This window comes from Peromyscus californicus, unplaced genomic scaffold, assembly GCF_007827085.1.
Source record: "Peromyscus californicus insignis strain IS unplaced genomic scaffold, ASM782708v3 Scaffold_8__1_contigs__length_139910024, whole genome shotgun sequence".
NCBI classification, from domain to species: Eukaryota; Metazoa; Chordata; class Mammalia; order Rodentia; family Cricetidae; genus Peromyscus; species Peromyscus californicus.
In genome coordinates this window covers 74930022-74949322 of record NW_026294606.1, presented here as the reverse complement: position 1 = coordinate 74949322, position 19301 = coordinate 74930022, and the positions used below count along the sequence as shown (strand labels likewise).

Below are 19301 nucleotides of genomic sequence, written 5' to 3'. Positions count from 1 at the left end.
AAACACATGGTAAACTCAATAAGCTGTAAGTAAGGTGAGATAAAGGACGCTGCTCTGCCTCTCCACCTCCACCAAGACTGTCTGAGGCAGACTCTTAGAACAGAATGAGACAGTGACTTCACATGCTGGGACCCACGACAACATTGTGAGTTCATCTCTCAGCAGGAACTGTGAAGCCAGGGTTAATGAACTGAAATTGTTAGGACTCTCCTATTAAAGAATTATGCATCTGCCAAATTATCCTCCCCAAATAAGGAAGCAATTCAGATATTCCCAGATCAGTGCAACTGGAAGGGATAGATAGACTAGGGCTTTCCCGGCAGGAGGCTGGAAGGAGCTCTGGTTACTGTAAAGACCCTAAAGGATGACAGGAGAGTCCAAGGCGAAATAAAGGTCTCAGCAGGCACAGAGACTGAAAGGAAGGTGTTTTGTTTCTTTTGCTTTGTTGTTGCTTTTAGAGACAGGGCCTCACTATCAAGTCCTGGTTAGCCTGGGGCTCTCTATGTAGACCAGTCTGGCCTAGAACTCTCACACAGAGAGAGATCCACCTGCCTCTGCCTCCAAATGCCAGGATTGAAGGTGACAGCCACCACACCTGGCCTTACACTTTTATTTTGACCTAATCTCAGAGTTGATTAAAAGTTGGCAAAGGAGATACAAAGTTTTCATTTCATTTTGTTTTTTGTTTTTTAATGCCTGCCTCATGTGCTAGCAAATGGCCCCAAACAATACCTGTTCCATCCCTAAACAGTCTGTAATTACTACAAACAAGGATATTCCTACTTTATAATCATTGAAATTGCTAGGTTTTAACTCATATATTCTATCATGTAATCTACAAACCTCAGGTTTCAACAATGCTACCAAAAGTGCCCGTTACAACAAAAACAAAATGCACCCAAGATCATGCTCTTTGCGTTGCCCTGTCTCAATGACTCGAAGTCATTGATCCCCCAAATCTGGGCATTTTTCAAAGTTTAGGACTGTTAGCTCACAGACTACTTCCAGTTTGAACTGGTGGGAATTACTTCATGATTTGAGCTTCTGCAGGAAAACAACGGATGTGACACAGGGCAGTCCTGAAAGGGTGACTGATTTCATTCTTCCTGTGACCAGTCATGTTCACTCCGACTTGACTGACACCTGTCTGTAGACTTCTCCTTCATGAAACTTTTCTTCTTCCTTTGAGTCTAATAAACATTTTGCGGACAGGTATTTCAAGTCTGAGACTACCCTATTTCTAACCAGAATTTAACCCATTAACATAGACATCTATTGGATAAGTTAATTATTACTATGGTGGTAGATAATGATGACTTAAAATTCTACTATTCCTTCTATCTTTATTTGTAATAAAAGGCCTTTACTTCTCCCACCTACTCATGCACATATGTATGCCATGGCAGATGAATGGACTTCTGTTTTGTTCAACGGATTTCCACGATCACATCATTATTATCATTTTAATGCTCAAATGCTCCCAGATGCGATGAGTGGATCTTACTTCGACATCTGCGTTCCTTTGGCGTGTGTCCTCATTCACCGAGAATTTTTTTTTTTAAGATTTATTTTTTTTATTATGTATACAGTGTTCTGCCTGCATGTCAGAAGAGGGCACCAGAACTCATAGGTAGTTGTGAGCCAACATGTGGTTGCCAGGAATTGAACTCATGACCTCTGAAAGAGCAGATGGTGCTCTTAACCTCTGAGCCATCTCTCCAGCCTGAGAAATTTTTTAACATTCTGGACAAAGTAGGTTCCAGGCTAACTTACACAGCCCTAAAATGATCCTTTCTTGAAAATCCCTCACTTCCTGTTGGGAATTGTTATTTTAAAACCAAATCCAGATGAGGGGTGTGTTCTTCAGTAGTGGAGATGGTGAGGGAATATATATACACACATATACACATTTCACAGTATACGTACTCTATTTTAAAATAACGTTTTTATTTATCCTTTGAAAATTTCATGTATTTTGATCATATTCATTCCCTTCCTCCTCCTCTCAGATCCTCCCCCATCTCCCTAAACACCCAACTTTACATTTTCTCTCTTAAAAAAAATAAAAATAAAAAAACATGAACTCTATCTAGTTTGTGTTGGCTGACTTCTCCTGAGCATGGGGCTTATATTATTATTATTGTTATTATTATTATTATTATTTTGTATTATATTATTATTTTGATACCTACACATACACTTACCACTCTTCTTGCTTGTGATTCTTTTCTCAATCAGACAGGAGTCCTGGTTCATTTCCTGAGGATGTCAAGGCTGCAGTCTCTGGCCCTGCCCTCACCTCTCTGCAGGTGCTGCCTTCACATCACTTTAGACTTGAAAACCCACTTGACGTCACCACTACCACCCCTCATAGACGCCCTTCTTGTTCCACCTGGGGACCTAACCCCTCATCTCATGCCACTGTGATCAGCAGCCTCCCAGTGTGGACACCTTCCTTACCTCTGTGAGGATCTAAGCTGTGTGAAAAGGCGTCCCTTTCCAGTGCTTGCCTGTCTCACCTGCCAGTGGCTCTTCTCTGAATTCTTAGGAAGAAAGAAAGGGGCACTTCCAGTTTTAAAATTCAAGTTCACCTTCCTCATATGATCCTAACAAGTGGCTTATTAATGACTGAGTCACCGCTTCTCTTTGACCTGCATTATGCATTAGGGATTTAGTATAAAATGGGGCATGTGGATAATGAGAGATTTAAAGCCATAAACTATTCTGTCATAAGAACGATGTCTAAATAAATCACAAAATGTGCATCTTGTGCTCCTGCATTGAAATGCTAAGCGTCCTATTAGGAAGGAAGGTCCCCAGGGAAAAACGCACAGAGAGCAAAGCTGGGGGCTGCCTTTAAACTGAGCCTCTTTTTCATTTTCTATTCTAGGTAAGGATTGCTTTTTTTCAACATTAGTTGACCTGCCTAAAGACGTTTATCTCCTCAGAGCTTATTTTATTTATTGACTGACCATGCACCCGTGACTGCTGATGCAGTTCATTAAAAACGTTTACCAGCTCACTAGTCTCTTAGCTCTCTGAGGGGTCTGGTGGTTTTCTGCATTTGTGTGTCTCACTTAACAACAGAAACTCTTCTCAGACAGACTATTTTTATGGTTAGTACTATCAAGCTAAGTCTTACTTTTTGTGTAATTATATTTCTTAATATTTAAAGTAATACTGACTTTGCTGTAGTAAAAAGCTATTTATTAGAAACACAAAGGGACACCTGGGAATTCTTATTTTCATAATTGAACAACTATGTGTCAGATACTTACTATGCTTATAGCAATGAATAGGATATGAAATGCAAATATTCTTATTTTTAAATAGTCTTATGTTTTGAGTATTTCATACATGAGCACTGCATTTACATCACCCTTGTCCGTCCCTCTCCTAGCTCCAACTCTTCCCCCTCTTCCGAATTAATGATTTCTTTAATTATTATTGTTACATGCACATATCTGCATTTATGTGTACAACTGTAATATATAACCTACAGAATTTATTTAGCTTTGACACATGTAAAAGAACAAAAGTAGAACCATATCTACCACTCAGCACAAAGAAACAACTTGAGATGGATCAAAGACTTCAATGTGAAACATGATATGCTAAAACTGCTAGAAGAAAATATAGGCACTACTCTCCCAGACACAGGTATGGGAAAGGACTTTCTGAATAGGACTCTATTTGTCCAGGAATGAAGGTCAACAACTGACAAGTGGTACCTCATAAGATTAAAAAGCTTCTGTAAAGCCAAGGAAACAATCAAGCAGAGAGGAAGCCTACAGAGTGGGAGGAGATCTTTACCAGTCATATCTCTATCAGAGGATTAGAATCCAGAATATAGGAAGAACTCAAAAGACAAAGAGTCAAGAAAACAAATGACACCATGAAAAACCGAGCTGTGGATCTGAACAGGGAGTTCTCAAACAAAAAGAAATAAAAATGGATAAAAATATCCAAAATACGGTCATCATCCTTAGTTATTAGGAAAATGCAAACTAAAACTACTTTGCGATTTCATCTTACCCTAGTCAGAACAGCATAAGAAATGCTGTTGAGGATGTGGAAGAGGACAAAGCCCTCATTCACTGCTTGTGGGATTGCAAACTGGTACAGCAACTCTCTGGCAACCAGTGTAGAGAATTCTCCAAAAGCTAAAAATAAATCTAATATACAACCCAGCTATACCACTCCTTGGCATATGCCCAAAGGATTCAACATCCTACTCCACAGATACTTCAGTCATGTTGATTTCTATTCTATTTATGATAGCTAGGAAATAGAAACAACCTAAATGTCTTCCAACAGACGGACAATGTAAATGTGGTATATATAAACTATGGAATATTACTCATCAGTAAAGAAAAATGAAAGCATGAAATTTTTAGGTAAATGGATGAAAGTATAACATGTTATACTGAGTGAAGTTACAGGGACCCAGAAAGACAAACATCACACATTCTCTTTTCCTGGTGGTACCTAGTTCTGAGTCCTTAGATGTAAGTGCACGACTTAGACTAACCATCACCTACTACCTTCAACGTCCTCTAATGAGCTCAGAGTATACTTCAGGATGCAAGAAAGTAAAATAAAATTTGCTCTAAATGCTTTTGCTCCAAGAAGTACCCATCTCTGAAAATTTGATTTACACATAAAATGAGGATGTTGCTTTTGGGTTAGATGTTGCAGTTTGTGCTTTATTATGTTTTGTTCCTTCTTCTCTCAAAGAGCATTTTTACATATGTGCATACCTACCACCCTTGAGTTTTTAATTCATAAAAAACCTATTGTCCATTTTAGTGAACCAAATCCCATATCTCCTTACCATGAAGAAGAAAAATATAAATAAACATTATCTTACATGAAAATAATGTGACTTGGGCATTGGACACCAAGAACATATTTAATAGACAACTGGCCCTATGTTCTAATGATTGCTGAAAGTCTGCAAACAAAATAATCTAAAACAAGAGCTCTTGTTTTGTATTTTATCCATGTATTTGTAAAGATGTCTTATACAAGGCTACCTAGGGCTGGGGGCAAAGTTTGATACAGCGCTTGCCTGGAAGATACAAGCTTTAACACTACAAAACAAAATAAACAAATAAGCATACAAGCAAACAAACAACAAATAAAAACAAAACAACCATCTCACTTATAATCTAGATATGTTTTTAATTGACTTTGGAAAATATCTCTGAAAGTACATTTGTCAAGGACACTGGATTATCAGATTTTTCTTTAAAATCTGGAGATGTTTATAGCTGTTTTTAAATATCTGTTAATAAAGATTATGTATTTGGGAGCAAGCTCTTAATTTCAATATCAAGTTCTCCACTGGGTATGTCTTAGAATGGAGATAGCATTATTTTCTAGGTAGAATAATGGTCCTTCCTGTGGAGCAGTGGGGCAAAATGTTTTATTGTTCTTGCTATTTTGAATTTCAAATGAAAGTCCTTATTGCACCTTAACCTGCCCGATCATTCAATCATATGGCTCTAAACTCAATCAGCACCACAGATTGGCTGCACCTGGTTTATGAATCATGTATTCACTGTCAGTCTCACTGCTGCTCTGCAATTTGTAAAAATTCAGGTGAAATAAACAATACTGTGCAATGCACACTGGGTGGGCATGCTATTCATCCAGATCGTTGCATGCTCTGGAAATCAAGCCTTGGATAACTCAAGCCATGAGGGCATTATAGACTTGGACTTTACAATAATTTCTAAATTTAATCAGTCAATTTTGTTAAGCTTCAGTTTCCAGAATGCAAAATGAAAGAAAGTTTGTTGATTCAATTCATACTCAGTCAACTGCTGTGGCCAAAGCAGTCATTCGGCAGAATAGAAGAAAGCATAATCTTGATTGTGAAAGCCTCTGCTTATCTACATATATTTCTGAGTGTCATAACTTACCTATAAGACCAAATAATTCTGTGTGATAAAAGTAAAAACAAAGAAATTCACATGATCTTGAAGTACAAGTTGGGACACACAGAGAGGAAAGGAGAGACTGTCTAAGAAAAACGCTGACATGTCCTGGAATACTGTCACCACTGTCACAGGCTTAGAATTTCAAACATGGTAAAGTACAGAATCACCTCCAAAGTGAAGAACATGTCCAGATGAAGTGCACATTGGTCTTGGGTAACTACACAGAAACAGCAAGTTTAGTAAACATGGAAATTTACTGTTACACAGCAGAGAAAAGATAGGCAGAAAAGTAATTAATCTTTTGCCTGAATCATGTCATCCAGGACCTCCCCAATTCCTTCCTTGTTCAGCTGTGCCTTCTTCAGGAGAGCACCTTGGTCACAAAAGTGAACAAAGACCTTTTGGGCATCATGACAAGACACACAGAATCTCAGGAACATCTCTCCCTGTGTCTCCTGCTTACCCTTAAGGGAAATTCTGCAGCGGTCCTCGAAGATCTCCTCTCATTACAGAACCCTGGATTTGGACATGTGTCCCTTTATAAGCCATCACTAACAGAGGCTAGTCAGTGGCATCTCAGAATAGGCTTAATCATTTGGGATGCTGTCTGCCCTGGTGGATAAACTACTTTTAAACATATACATATGTGATCTGGGGTTAAGCTGGGTGACACAGAAGCCGGGAGCCTCATTTGGCAAGTTATCTGAAAGATGCTGATTTGTTTTCCTACTTTCAACTCAGAAAAGGCAAACCTGTTGGAAAGTGATAAAATCACACTAGATCCTTATACACTTTCAAGAAAACTTACCAAAATCTACTAGCTTGACTCCACCTTCAGTAGTCAACAGAATGTTATTCCCTTTGACGTCACGGTGGATAGTTTTGTTGTTATGCAGATGCTGAAGTCCCTGGAAGGTGGAAATTGTATAATGACTCTTAAAAGTACAAAACAAAGAAACATTTTTCAGGTGGTGCATTTGTGCAGAATCAATACCAAACACATGTGAAAATCGGCATTCAAATACTTACGTTTTGCATTGAGCTAGTCAAACCAAAATATAGCATTTCCAACTTGGACTATATAGAAAGTCACAAAAAAGAGCATATTTCTCAGCTTTCCCCAAAAATTTCTACAATTTTTTATTACATTTATTTATTTGTGTGTGGTGTGTGTGTGTGTGTGTGTGCGCGCGCGCACATGTGCAAGTGTGTGTGTGTGAGTTCGTGCATGCATGTGAGAATGTGGGAGTCAGAGGACAACTTGTGGGAGTCAGTTTTCTTCCACTATGCAGGTCCTAGGATTAAACTGAGGTCATCCTGTCTGGCAGCAAGCACTACTACCTGCTGAGCCCACACACAGGCCCTCTAGCCTTAAAATTTTGTTGATTCCAAAAAAAGGAAAATATTCTAAATACACTTATTTAAGATAGTGGCAAATAAAAAGATAACTACTAGAAAAAATATTTTCTATCTTTATCTATAAAAATAAAAACAAACAAACAAACTTAAAAGCAGAAATCAGGATCCTATCAACACAAAGTTGACTTCTAATGAAAAACTCAAGTTGTCTCTGCTTGATGTCTAGACTGCATTCAATCCTGTGTTAGTCAATACTAGCATAGTTATATTTTTTAAGTAGGATCTACATTTTTATTTAGGTAAAACTACTTACTAATTATTGCACAAAGAATTCAAATGGCCTTACCATGAGTGCTTCGTGTAAAATATATGCAATCAGAGGCTCGCTCATTCTTTGCCCCCTCTTCAGAAATCCTTTCACGAGATCGGTCACTGATCCTCCATTGCACAGCTGGAACAAGTGTGTCAGATGAACATCAACATGAACAGACGGTGTTAAAGCTCTTACAGTAAAAGGTTTTCTTAAAATGTTTCAAAAAATTGTTCTGGTATCCTGTTGTAAGGGCCTCATGAAGACTTTCATTATCTCCATGAAATCACAAATGAAATGGACATAAGAGACTTGTGCTTATGACTGATAACTAGAACACACAGCTTTCATCTAAATTAAATTTTAGAAGGGAATCTTCTACTTAAATTTAAGGATAAGAATTGTAATTCTACAAATTATTCCTTGACTTAGGATGTAAGCTTCAAAAGCAATACTGACTTCTGCTATTTCAATTAATGTAGTCCAACAGTGTCAATGGATATACACTGAAGTACAGTGAAGTAAAGATGACAAATGAAACCCTAGGAAACAATTTAGAATATTATGCTGCCTCTGTTCTCCAGCACTCTCCTTCTCTACACACAGGGAGAATCTGAACAGACAAGAGGAAAGAATATGGTGGAGAAACTTTTCATATCAGGGCTCTGCAAAATTAGTTAACATTAAGTCCCACTGAAAACTTTCAAAGGAGGCACCCCTTCTGCAATACAGACCAACACTGGCAGATTGTCTTACAAAACTATTCTCAAACAACTGAAAAGAAACTGAGTCCTTTAAAAGGCCACTCCTTTACAACAGTGTTCTCAACCTTCCTGATGCTGTGACCCTTTAATACAGTTCCTCAAGTTGTGGTGACCCCCAACCATAAAACTAATTTTGGCACTGTTATGAATTGTAATTCAAATATCTGTGTTTTCTGGATGGTCTTAGGCAACCCCTGTGAAAGCATCATTCCATGCCCCAAGGGGTTGTGGCCCATAGGTTGAGAACTGCTGCTTTCTAAGGACCCAGGCATTAGAACTAGTTAGCAACTTTCTGAAAAACAATGCTAGAGCTCTCTCTCTCTCTCTCTCTCTCTCTCTCTCTCTCTCTCTCTCTCTCTCTCTCTCTCTCTCTCCCTCCCTCCCTCCCCCGCTTCTCCTCCTCTCTTTATCTTCTTCTTTTGCAATGTGTAGTTCTCTCTGGGGCTGTCTATTGTGAAAGAAATGTGAACACTATCCAGAAAGAGGAAAGACTCCTATGCAACACTGTTGGAGTACACCTATGACCAAAAACTGTCAGAACCGCAAACTTACATGGAGGCCACCTTTATATAAAAGCAGGTTGTCAAGCACTTCTACCCAGAAGTGCGTGTTCAACCTCAGACTGATGCCACTCCCACTGTTAACCACGACACCTGTGGTAGTATTTCAAAAGAGCTAAGGTAACCCTCTTCTTTTTGTCTTTAAAACCTTCCTCCTTGCCTCAACCTCTTTGAATGTTACTGTATTTACTCTGATAGTTGCATTTCCATTGGGGGCTCCATCGTTCTGAAATAAATATTAGTATTTGGAGATAATCTCTGGCCCATTGTTTTGTTTGGGTTGACATCACTGTGTTAGTGAAGAAGTCTCAAGTCTGCCTTCTTTGATACAGCATAGTGAATTTTAGGTCAAGCCATAGCTTCTTTAAATATTGAGTGGTGACTTTCCTCCTCTTTCTCCTTCTTCAATGCTGATGTATTCTATTGGATGGAGGGCTACTATTAAATGAAGGATATCTGAGCTGTTATCAGTTTGGGGGATCTAGTAATATATCATTATTGGCTTGCAAATGGAAACAGATGCACCCCTCTATGATAAGATGTCAGCATAGAGAAGATCTGAGTAAAGGGGTTTACCACCATACTCTATGTTTTCAGTTTAATCTTTCTGTAAACCCCAAACTACTCAAAAGCTAATATCTATTCATTAAACAAACAAGTACGTAAAACCCAGTTGCTAACACTCATACAGTGAAGGGTCATACAAAATTAATCCATGGCCAATAAAAATTAAACCCCTTTCTAGTACATTCTTAGAAATGATTTACTCTTGGTTTTGTTTTCAACTGGCTCGTTTTTTATTCTTTCACAGTTTTAAACATGGATATAGTAAACTTCAGTCATTTCCACACCCATTGCCCTCTCTCATCCCCATTCCTCTCTTGTTTAAAACCCTTTCCCAATAGGTCACCCTTCTACTCTCACATCTTCTTTATGTGTGTGTCTCACCATGTTTAGTTAGAGCTTCTTGCCTGAGTACAAGTGGGAGGTCACTTACTGAAGCATGAACAATGGAAGAAAATTACACTCTTCCCCTAGCAACCATTAACAGCCAACAGACCCTCAGAACTGAACTTTATATCCAGTATGTTTTTTACAGAAGTGATGTGCTGACCCCAGGAAATATTCTTGACCTGATGCATTCAGATATGGATTCATCATAATAGCAATTACAGTTACGATGCATTTTAGAAGAATGACAATTTATTGATTCATATTCCACAAGTGCTTATTGAGTCATTAGTATATACAAAGAACTAAGACAGGTCTTCAAGAATTTAAGATGACAAGGACCCCTATGGTTCTCAAGTCTACTCTCAGGGATACCTCACAAGGCTTAGAGACAATCTGTACCACTGGAGCTAGGAAGCTGCTGCTGGCATCTGGAGGGGAAGGACGATGCCAGTCACCTAAAAGCTCAGAGAGCAGCCTTCCACAATGCAGAACCATTCAGGCTACAGTGTCAACAGTGCCAGGATTAAAATAAATGTCAACAACCTAATTAGGAGAATAAAAACCAATACCATGGTTTGTATGTGGATAGGAGATGCCTATGAGAAATATCTGCAGCAGCTAGAGAGGCTGGCACCACAGGTGGACTCTGTCATCACAGGCATTTGGCGGTTCCCTCCAGGATCCTTTAGCATATTTACTGTGCCTGTGATTTCTTGTGAAATTCACAACTGTACTTTGGAGGGTGCATTTAGTTTTATCCATTTTTTCTTTATGCCCCTGTCTTTTTCATTATTGGAATTCGTAGGCCTCTCTCCAAAGAGATGATACATTTTGTGACCCTCACTAGATGGAAGTCATGTCATTTTCTTATGACTCTACTTAAACTCACTAAACACAAGTATGTATATTTGAACTAAAACAAGAGAGTTTTTAGTGGTAAATAAAGAAAAGGAAAAATGTCATTCCACATAAATATGGACACTGTCCTGAGCTGTGCAGGAGCCACTGAGCAAGCTTGCAGAGCAAGATCCAGAGTCCCTCTGTGGAAGACCCAAAAATGCAGTTGTCAGCCACGCTGAAGAGTGAGTTGCTCCCTCTAGAGAGATCAAGAAGCTTCACAAGAATGAGATGGAAGACATGACTGCTAATTATGGAAGAATTCTATGATGACCCTTCAAAGATTTCATTATCTTCTACTTTAGGGCTTAATGGGACAACATAAACAGTTGCAAATCTTTCTAGACAGTAAAATAATGACAAGATGCCACAGTAACAGTCTGTACCTATCAAAATTATTAACCACAGTTACGTGTCATGGCCTAAACTTCATTACCAACTTGAATAGCTATAAAATCACACAGGAAACAAATATCTGGGTGTATCTGTGAGGGTATTTCCAGAAAGGTTTAACTGAGGGGGGTGGACTCACCCTCAGCATGGGTGACATCATCCTATGTATAGACTATGATCCCAGACTGAATAATGAGGGAAGAAGAGGAAACCCCAGGGTACTAGCATTCATCTCCCTGCTTCCTGACTGTGAACACAATGTGACCGGCCACCTCACTCTCTGGCCACCTCACTTTCTGGCCACTGCATTCTCCAGCCACCATGCTTTGCCCACAACTGCCCCCTCAAACTACAAGCCAAAAATCAACCTTTCCCTCCGTAAGCTACTTTAGTATTATATTTTGTTATAACAAGAAAACTAACTAGTTACCTTCTTACCCAGAGCATAAAACACACAAACTATCTGAAAATACAAATTCAGAAACTTAAAGCAAATAAACAATTTTTACCCTTCAAATTATTATTATTATTATTATTATTATTATTATTATTATTATTATTATTTTGAGACAGGGTTTCTCTGTGTAGTTTTGGTGCCTGTCCTGGATCTCACTCTGTAGACCAGGCTGGCCTCAAACTCACAGAGATCCACCTGGCTCTGCCTCCCAAGTGCTGGGATTAAAGGCATGTGCCACTGTCGCCTGGCTTACCCTTCAAATTTAAATTTTGTTGTTTGAATTTCATATGATAAACCCCATAAAAGAAACTGAGTTACCTAAGCAATTAAGACACTGATTTCTTGTAAAATAAACTAAAAAATTAATTTTAAAAAGGTAGTGATTTCTTATATAACATCTATAGTTACTTACCACATAATTTCTATTGGCTAAATATTTCTTACAAACAATAAAATACAATTTGGGGAGTCATATTAGTTAAAATTATCTTCAAAAAGCATAGTCACTTGCTTTTTAGAATAAACAAACTCAAAATCACTATCTGATAGGAAAGAAATAGAGTTATGAAAATCAGATTGTTACATTTTATTTAGAGATAACACAGTATGCTTGAAAATATCAGGAAATTTATTTCCCTTATTATTTATTTCATTGATTTTTTTTTATACTATACTGTAACATGCCATGAAAATACTTCATGTTTAGAAACATATTTAGAAATATATTGGGTATAAAAATCAATCAACCAATCAGATAACCAATCATAAGGAAAACTACAGAGAGGGTAGGTAACATTGAAATCAGGCGGACTCTCTCCACTTGGACCTCGGTACAGAGATCTCCTTCTGGCAGCAGGCATCCGTCTTAATCTGGATGTAGTAGCGAAATGGTGAAGAGAGCGAAGAAGGAAATGCCACCCTTTTGATTTAAGGCCCACTCCGCAAGATGGAGCTCATGCCTGGTGGTGTAACCAGGGTCCAGAACTTGTGGCTAGCCAGGTCTTAGCTCCTAGGGGAGAATCTACTACTATTATTGTCAGACAAAGTACACTGACAACTGAGGAGTTAGTGTATCCCATAGATTCATGTGTCTCAGCCCTCATCAGAGAATCTTCTTTCTGAAGTAGATGCTGATTCATTGAGGCTCCAAACAGGTCAACATGTAGAGAATAAGAGACTCCAGAGTGCTCAGCCCTGAGCAGGATACCTCCAGCACACATCCTATCATCAGGTCACTGGGTGACTGTGGTCATGACCACCATTATGGAAGGAATACAAGTCCTCCATAATTCCTTCCTTCCAGATGTGTCTAACCCTGATGGTGCGTTTTCCATCCGAGAAATCCATTTCTCAAGCAGCTTTAGGCAGCAGGGTTTAATGTGAGGAATGCAAAACTTTACTTCTGAACGAAACGTAAAGAAGTAGGTTAAAACAGAAAACAAAAGGAAAGATCTATCAAAATACGGAAATTACCATGGGAACAAAAATCCAAGTCTTGCTGATGACTTTGTGGCTTACTTCCTTAAAGAGACACCAAAAAGAATGATCGTGGCACGAATTCTGATCCCTCACTGAGAGTGAAGTTTCAAATACCGTCCTGATGAAATGAACTGTTCCCACTAGTCCAAATGCTATCCCTGTAAAGGATACAGGGTAAACTTAAAAATGAAACACAACAATTCTTTTTGAACAAAAGGATGGAAATACATGAATTGCAGATATTCTTTAGCTAGATGACAGATCACCAAAATAAAACAGCCTTATGTGCGGCTCTAAAATGAAAAGCACCCAGGAGAATGAATGGTACTATATTTAATCTAAGCAATTTTACAACACCAAGATAGACTGAAAGAAAAATTCATGATAGGAGACAACCCCTAAAACCCGCCCACTGCCAAAGTATAGCTTTGCAACATAATGTGGAAACAGAGCCTGGGCACTCTTTAATCAAACAAAATTGAAGTATAATTTTCCTAAATCAGAGCTACACTCACTGAGAGCCTTCTTAACCCTCTAGCACACAGATATGAACTAAAACAACCAGGACAAAAGGGAGGTCATTCCATAAGCAACATGGCAGCACTTCCAAACGACAGTTTCTACAGGCCCTCTGGATGTATTCTGTCCTTATTGAGACAGAAAATAAGATGTTGGTTTTTTTAAACTGAGATTTATGAAGAAGGGCTGTTCATATCTGCAGTTAGGAATCCTTACTTTTGTTGCCTTTTGTTTTGTTTTGTTCTCAGTGTGCTCTGAGGTCGTCTGCTGAAATAGATCATGTTCTGCCCTGAACCATGGAACTTGGTTTTCCAGGGCTTGCTCCAGTTTTGTTCTGTTCATTTTATAAAAGCATTGTCAACATTCAATCTTGAGTCTCAGTAGACGTGCATCAGTATCAGGGCAGGCAGGGGATGAGGTGAGAGCTTGCCATACGCTTCCGCAGTGACTGCATCATTTTACACCACCATGAGCAATGAGCAAGGGTTTAGTTTGCTCCACAGCTTCATCTGTTCCTGGCATCATCAGCCTTTCTAAGCTCAGCCATTTTAGTAGATATCAAATAGTATTTCTTTAGGCTTTTAGCTTAACTATTCCAAAGCCTAAAAGCATTAAACATATTTCTTATAAATGCTTCTGTAAAGTGCCCACTTATATTTAAGTTGAGTGGGTGTATTTTATTGGGTGAGATTTCTATTATTCCTACTAGCTGAACATGTTTAAAGCATGGGCATTGAATTTTAGCACACATTTTCATGGTCATTCCCCCTACTCCCCCCACCATGCACACTTTTATTCTATTAAATGCAATTATGGTACAAGAATTTTTTTGTTTCAGCAAACTTATTTCAACATTTCAACAAACTAGTATTTTGGAACTAATTCCGGTCAGTCAAATAAGTGCTCACACAGTACATCAGACTCTTTCCTTGTAATGTCTTTGTCTTCCTTTGTCAGTGCAAGGCTGGTCTCCAAAAAGAAGTCAATGAAACCAATTCTCTCTAAAATATTTCACAAGATTCTTGTTTCAAAAACATGATAGCATGAAGAATTCATGGATGTACTATCTAGCAAGCTAAACACCAATCAAAACCAAAGAGGCGATGAATTACTTAAAGTAACAGAGGACCCAAAACTGCACACAGAGACCACCTGCATTTCTCACATAGTCTCAAGCCTATGCTGTAGAAGCTACATTCCAGGTAAGGACAGGGGTTTCCTTCCTCTGCTGTGTCCCCATTCACAGGATGGAGGCCCTAATTCTGATGAGCAGGCTAATGATGATACTCACTCTCACCCAGGCTTGTTAGGTATAGAATACAATGCCAGCAGGGACAAGTTGAGAATAGAGGTACTTCCTTGATCCAGAGCTCTGATCCAAAAGCAGGTGTCTCTACAAGAGATGTGGATCCCTGCTGGCAGCTGTACTTGTACATCAGTTCTGGGGACCAGACTCAGGTCCCTGTGCTTGTAAGGCGAGCAAGCTCCTGAAACTGTTGGCAGCCCCAAAACGGTGCATCAGAGATTGTGCCCACAGGAAGCCATAAGAACAGAGGGCTGCAAAGTCCTCCCCAATGTTCCTGATGATATTTGGGAGAGAGTGAGAAGTTCCAATCTAAGAAAACTTTTGAAAACAGTGGAGATTCTAGTAATGAACTATGAGAGCAGCAGGCCAACTACAGACCATCTAGTGTAGGAGAGAGGGTCAAACAAACAAAGAAGTCTGCTGGGCTTCTCAAAGATGACTCACAAAAAGTGTGTCTGCATTTAGCTGATCAAACTGTGAAGCATCTTTTTTTTTGCCCCAGGGCATTGCTGAAATCTATAGAGAAATCAGCAGACCATTAGTGGCATTCAATAGCTTGGTGTAGTTCAGAAGCAGACTGGCATAATAGAAAAATCAAAGAAAGCTATAATTGGGGCTGGAGAGATAGCTCAGTTGGTAAGTGCTTGTCTTACAAGCACAGGGACCTGAGTCTGGTCCCCAGGACTGATGCACAAGTCCCTAACATAGCACGGGTGTGCCATTCCGGCACTGGGGAGGGACAGTCAGCAAGATCCCTAGGACTTACTGATCTTAGCCTAGCTGGTGCATCCCAGACTCATGAGAGACCATGTCTCAACAAAGAAGGTAGACAGAGCCTAAGGGATAAGACCTGATGTCTCTGGCTCCACAAACCCTCACAGCCACATGCATGCACCCACACACGTACATGAGCACTCCCCAGTCCTAGAAGGTAGAAAGGAATCCCTGTTGAATAGCTATCATCGTTGGATCGCTGGATGTACCAAATCTAGGCCCTCTAAGAAGTAACATGAGAGGCTTTATATTACAGGGAAATTCATTTTATTAAAATAGTTTGGTGGCATTTACTAAATAAGCAAGTCCAAATAGTGAGTCCTCCAAGGGAGTTAGCCTTTAGAAATCCTACAACAGGATTACTGAAACTGTCCAATTTTCAATCAAAAATTATGAGACAAAGGAAGAAATAAGAAAATGCTATTTTATAGATAGGAAAAATAAATAGGCAGCAGGAACCGTCTGTGAAAGGCCACCAAGGATGTGCCTAGAAGACAGAGGCACGAAAGCAGGAAACAAAACACGTGTTCAAATTCTAAGGGAAACCATCTTTAAAGTAAGAAAGGTTTGACGCCAATGCCAAAGGGAGAATATGGAAATAGAGAATTTTTTATTTAATTTAATAATTTTTTTATTATAATTCATCATTTTCTCCTTCTTTTCCTCCCTCTTTCATCCAGTGTTCCCTTGCCTGTTTCCTTTCTTTCAAATTCATGGCCTCTTTTTTCTGTAATTGTTGTTACGTTAGTGTATATGTGTATTCCTAAATATATATATATACAATCTGCTCAGTACATATTATAGAGATTCTATAACCACCACTTTATTAAACCAGCACAATTCCTAACTACGTTCTAAAGATTTGTCCTTATACCCACAGATAAGTGTAGTTCTTACTCTCATCAAGGAAGTTTCTCTTACAACAGGTAGAGACCATTACAGAAAACCACAACCACTCAAAACGCAGAGTTGTGGAGCCCAGTCTCAACTGGTACATCTAGAATACAATTCCTGCACCTAAATCCCAGTGATCATTGCAGAAGAGAGGGCAGAAAGAACCAAGGGAACTGGGAGTTTGCTGTGAGATTGTGCCTCCTAGAAATGTCAGAAACTACACCCCCTTTAATCTCACCAACATGTTAGTAAGAACTGACAAAGACATGCTAACATGGAAGGGGAAAAAACTCCCAAAACTGCAGCCCTAGACAAAGAACTTCAGGCAACCAAGGAATGCCGAGAACAGGAGAAACATCTTTCTCAGGAAAGAGCTCAAAAGTTGGTTATCTACAACCAAATGGTCAGCCAATAAAGAGAATTGTATGAACCAGAAAGACCAAAGGAAAGCTTCATAGTTGAAAAGTGCAATGGAAATTAAAAGAACGAACAAACAAAAACCACTGTAGGGAAACATCAAGAGACGTGAGCTCAAAAAACAACCTGCAAATCTGAAGCGATTGGCAGAGGCTCTGACGGGCATCAAGTCCACTGCCCTGTTCCTTCCTAGCTGGCTCTTCTTGTCCTTCCTCCCTTTCTCCAGTTCCCATTTCAGTTTGATTGAACATTTTCACTATCCTGCTGTGTCCTGTGCTGCCTTATCAGCTATACTTCCTTTTTCACTTTTTTATTATGCTGTAGGGCTCATAGCATGTTTAACTTATCACAGTCTGCCTTAAAGTAGTATTATGTCACCATATACAAAATATATACTTCCAACTTTATCCCCTCTCCCTTTGCTACTACTGTTATGCATTTTAATTCTCCCTTATGTGGATAACCTAGCAATATACACCTAGAACTGTCTTTTAAGAAGTGATTTTTATTGAAAGAGACTATGAAATAAAAATTAGTAATGTTATATTCACCCTCATAGTCACCAATGATGGTGTTCTTTACATCTTTCTCTAGGTCTGAATTTTTATCTGGAATCATTTTCTTTCTTAAAATTATGTTTATGGAATTTAAAAAAAGTTTTATTACATCTATCTATCTATCTATCTATCTATCTATCTATCTATCAATCCATCTATCCATCCATCCACCCATCCATCCACCCACCCATCCATTCATCCATCTATCCATCCATCCATCTATCCATCTATCTATCTATCTATCATCTACCTACCTATTATCTATCATCTACTTACCTACTTATGTGTGTGTGATATGAAAATGTGTGTGCATACATGCGTGTTCGTGTGTGTGTGTTTGCATGCACATAAGTGTGTGCACCATGGTGGGTTTGAAGGTCAGAGAACAATTTGAGGGAGTGAGTTCTCTCCTTCCACCAAGTGGTGGGTCTTAGGACTTGGACTCAGGCCATCCAGCTTGGCAGCAGGCACCTTTATCCATGAAGCCATCTCACCAGCCTGTTTTTTTGTTTCTTTACATTTATTTTATTATCAGTCTTTAAAAAATGCTTGTCTTAGTGTTTTATTGCTGTGAAGAGACACCATGACCATGGCAACTCTTATAAAGGAAAACATTTAATTGGGGCTGGTTTACAGTTCAGAGGTTTAGTCCAGCATGGCTGGAAGCATGGTGGCATGCAGGCAGACATGGTGCTGGAGAAGTAGCTATACATCTGGATTGTCAGACTGCAGGAAGAGAGAGTAATACTGGGCCTGGTTTGACCTTCTAAAACCTCAAAGCCCACCCCCAATGACATACTTTCTCCAAACAAGGCCACACCTACTCCAACAAGGCCACACCTCCTAATAATGCTACTCCTTATAGGCCTATGGGGGTCATTTTTATTCAAACCATCACAATGCCTGATTTTATTTTACTTTAATTTATGAATATTTTAGCTGGGCCCAGAATTCTAAGATGACATCATTTGACTCCAAGGGCTTCATGTACGTCATTCCTTGGCATCTTAGGAAATGTCAGTGGCCACCTCGATCTGTGACTCCTACGTGAAACGCATCCTTTTCTGCTCTGTTCACGATTCTCTTCATTACTAGTTTCTGGCATTTTGCTTTTGATAATCTTAGTATAATTTTCTTAGTTTACTCGATTTCAATGTGGACAACTAGGAAGTTCCTGTATTTAGGTCTACTTATCTTTTCTTCCACATATCTAACCTAAACTTAGCCTCAATTGTTGTCGTTGTTTTTTCCATAGAGACTCCTGTTTCAATTCTAGAAGTTCTACTTAGTTCTTTACAGTTTCTATTTATTTCAATATTGTTATTTTTTCCTTAAATCCTTTTACATTTATAACTGCATTGAAGTTCTAACTTGCTAATTCCAGTGCCTCTTTTCTATTGTTCACATTTTCCCCTGACTGGTTCACATTCTTCCTGTGTTTTCACATATATAGTTTAATCTTGGAACTGGATGTTGCTAATGTCATGTTATTGAATTTCTGTGTTTTGCTGTCTTACATGAATAAACACTGAATTTCTTTCTGGAATGCAGCTAATTAACTTATAGATTAATTACAGCCTTCTGGGAAGCTCTTACTTTTAAGGTTAGCTTAACCTTCCCTGTAGGACAACGTTTCTGGGGTCCCTAGCAAATGCTTCAGGGATAGTCGATCAGAGCTTGAGCAGCTCACTACGCAGCAAATTCATCCTGTGCAGA

At 39.0% G+C, this 19301-nt stretch overlaps 1 protein-coding gene across 9 annotated transcripts in view; it reads right to left on the bottom strand.

Annotated features, from left to right (window-relative positions):
- Nucleotides 1–19301, bottom strand: part of Myo3a (myosin IIIA) — a 193919-nt gene that overhangs the window by 144052 nt on the left and 30566 nt on the right. For 8 of the 9 annotated variants that reach the window (XR_008215713.1, XM_052728082.1, XM_052728087.1 and 5 more), the window contains 2 exons: nt 7651–7755; nt 6754–6853 (listed from right to left, as the gene is read on the bottom strand). The exons of the other annotated variant lie outside the window; for it this stretch is intronic. Coding sequence is in view for 7 of the 8 variants with exons in the window: in XM_052728082.1 (XP_052584042.1) it covers nt 6754–6853; nt 7651–7755 (205 nt within the window). In the remaining variant the exon portion in view is untranslated. The remainder of the gene's footprint in view (nt 1–6753; nt 6854–7650; nt 7756–19301) is intronic. 9 annotated transcript variants of the gene reach the window in all.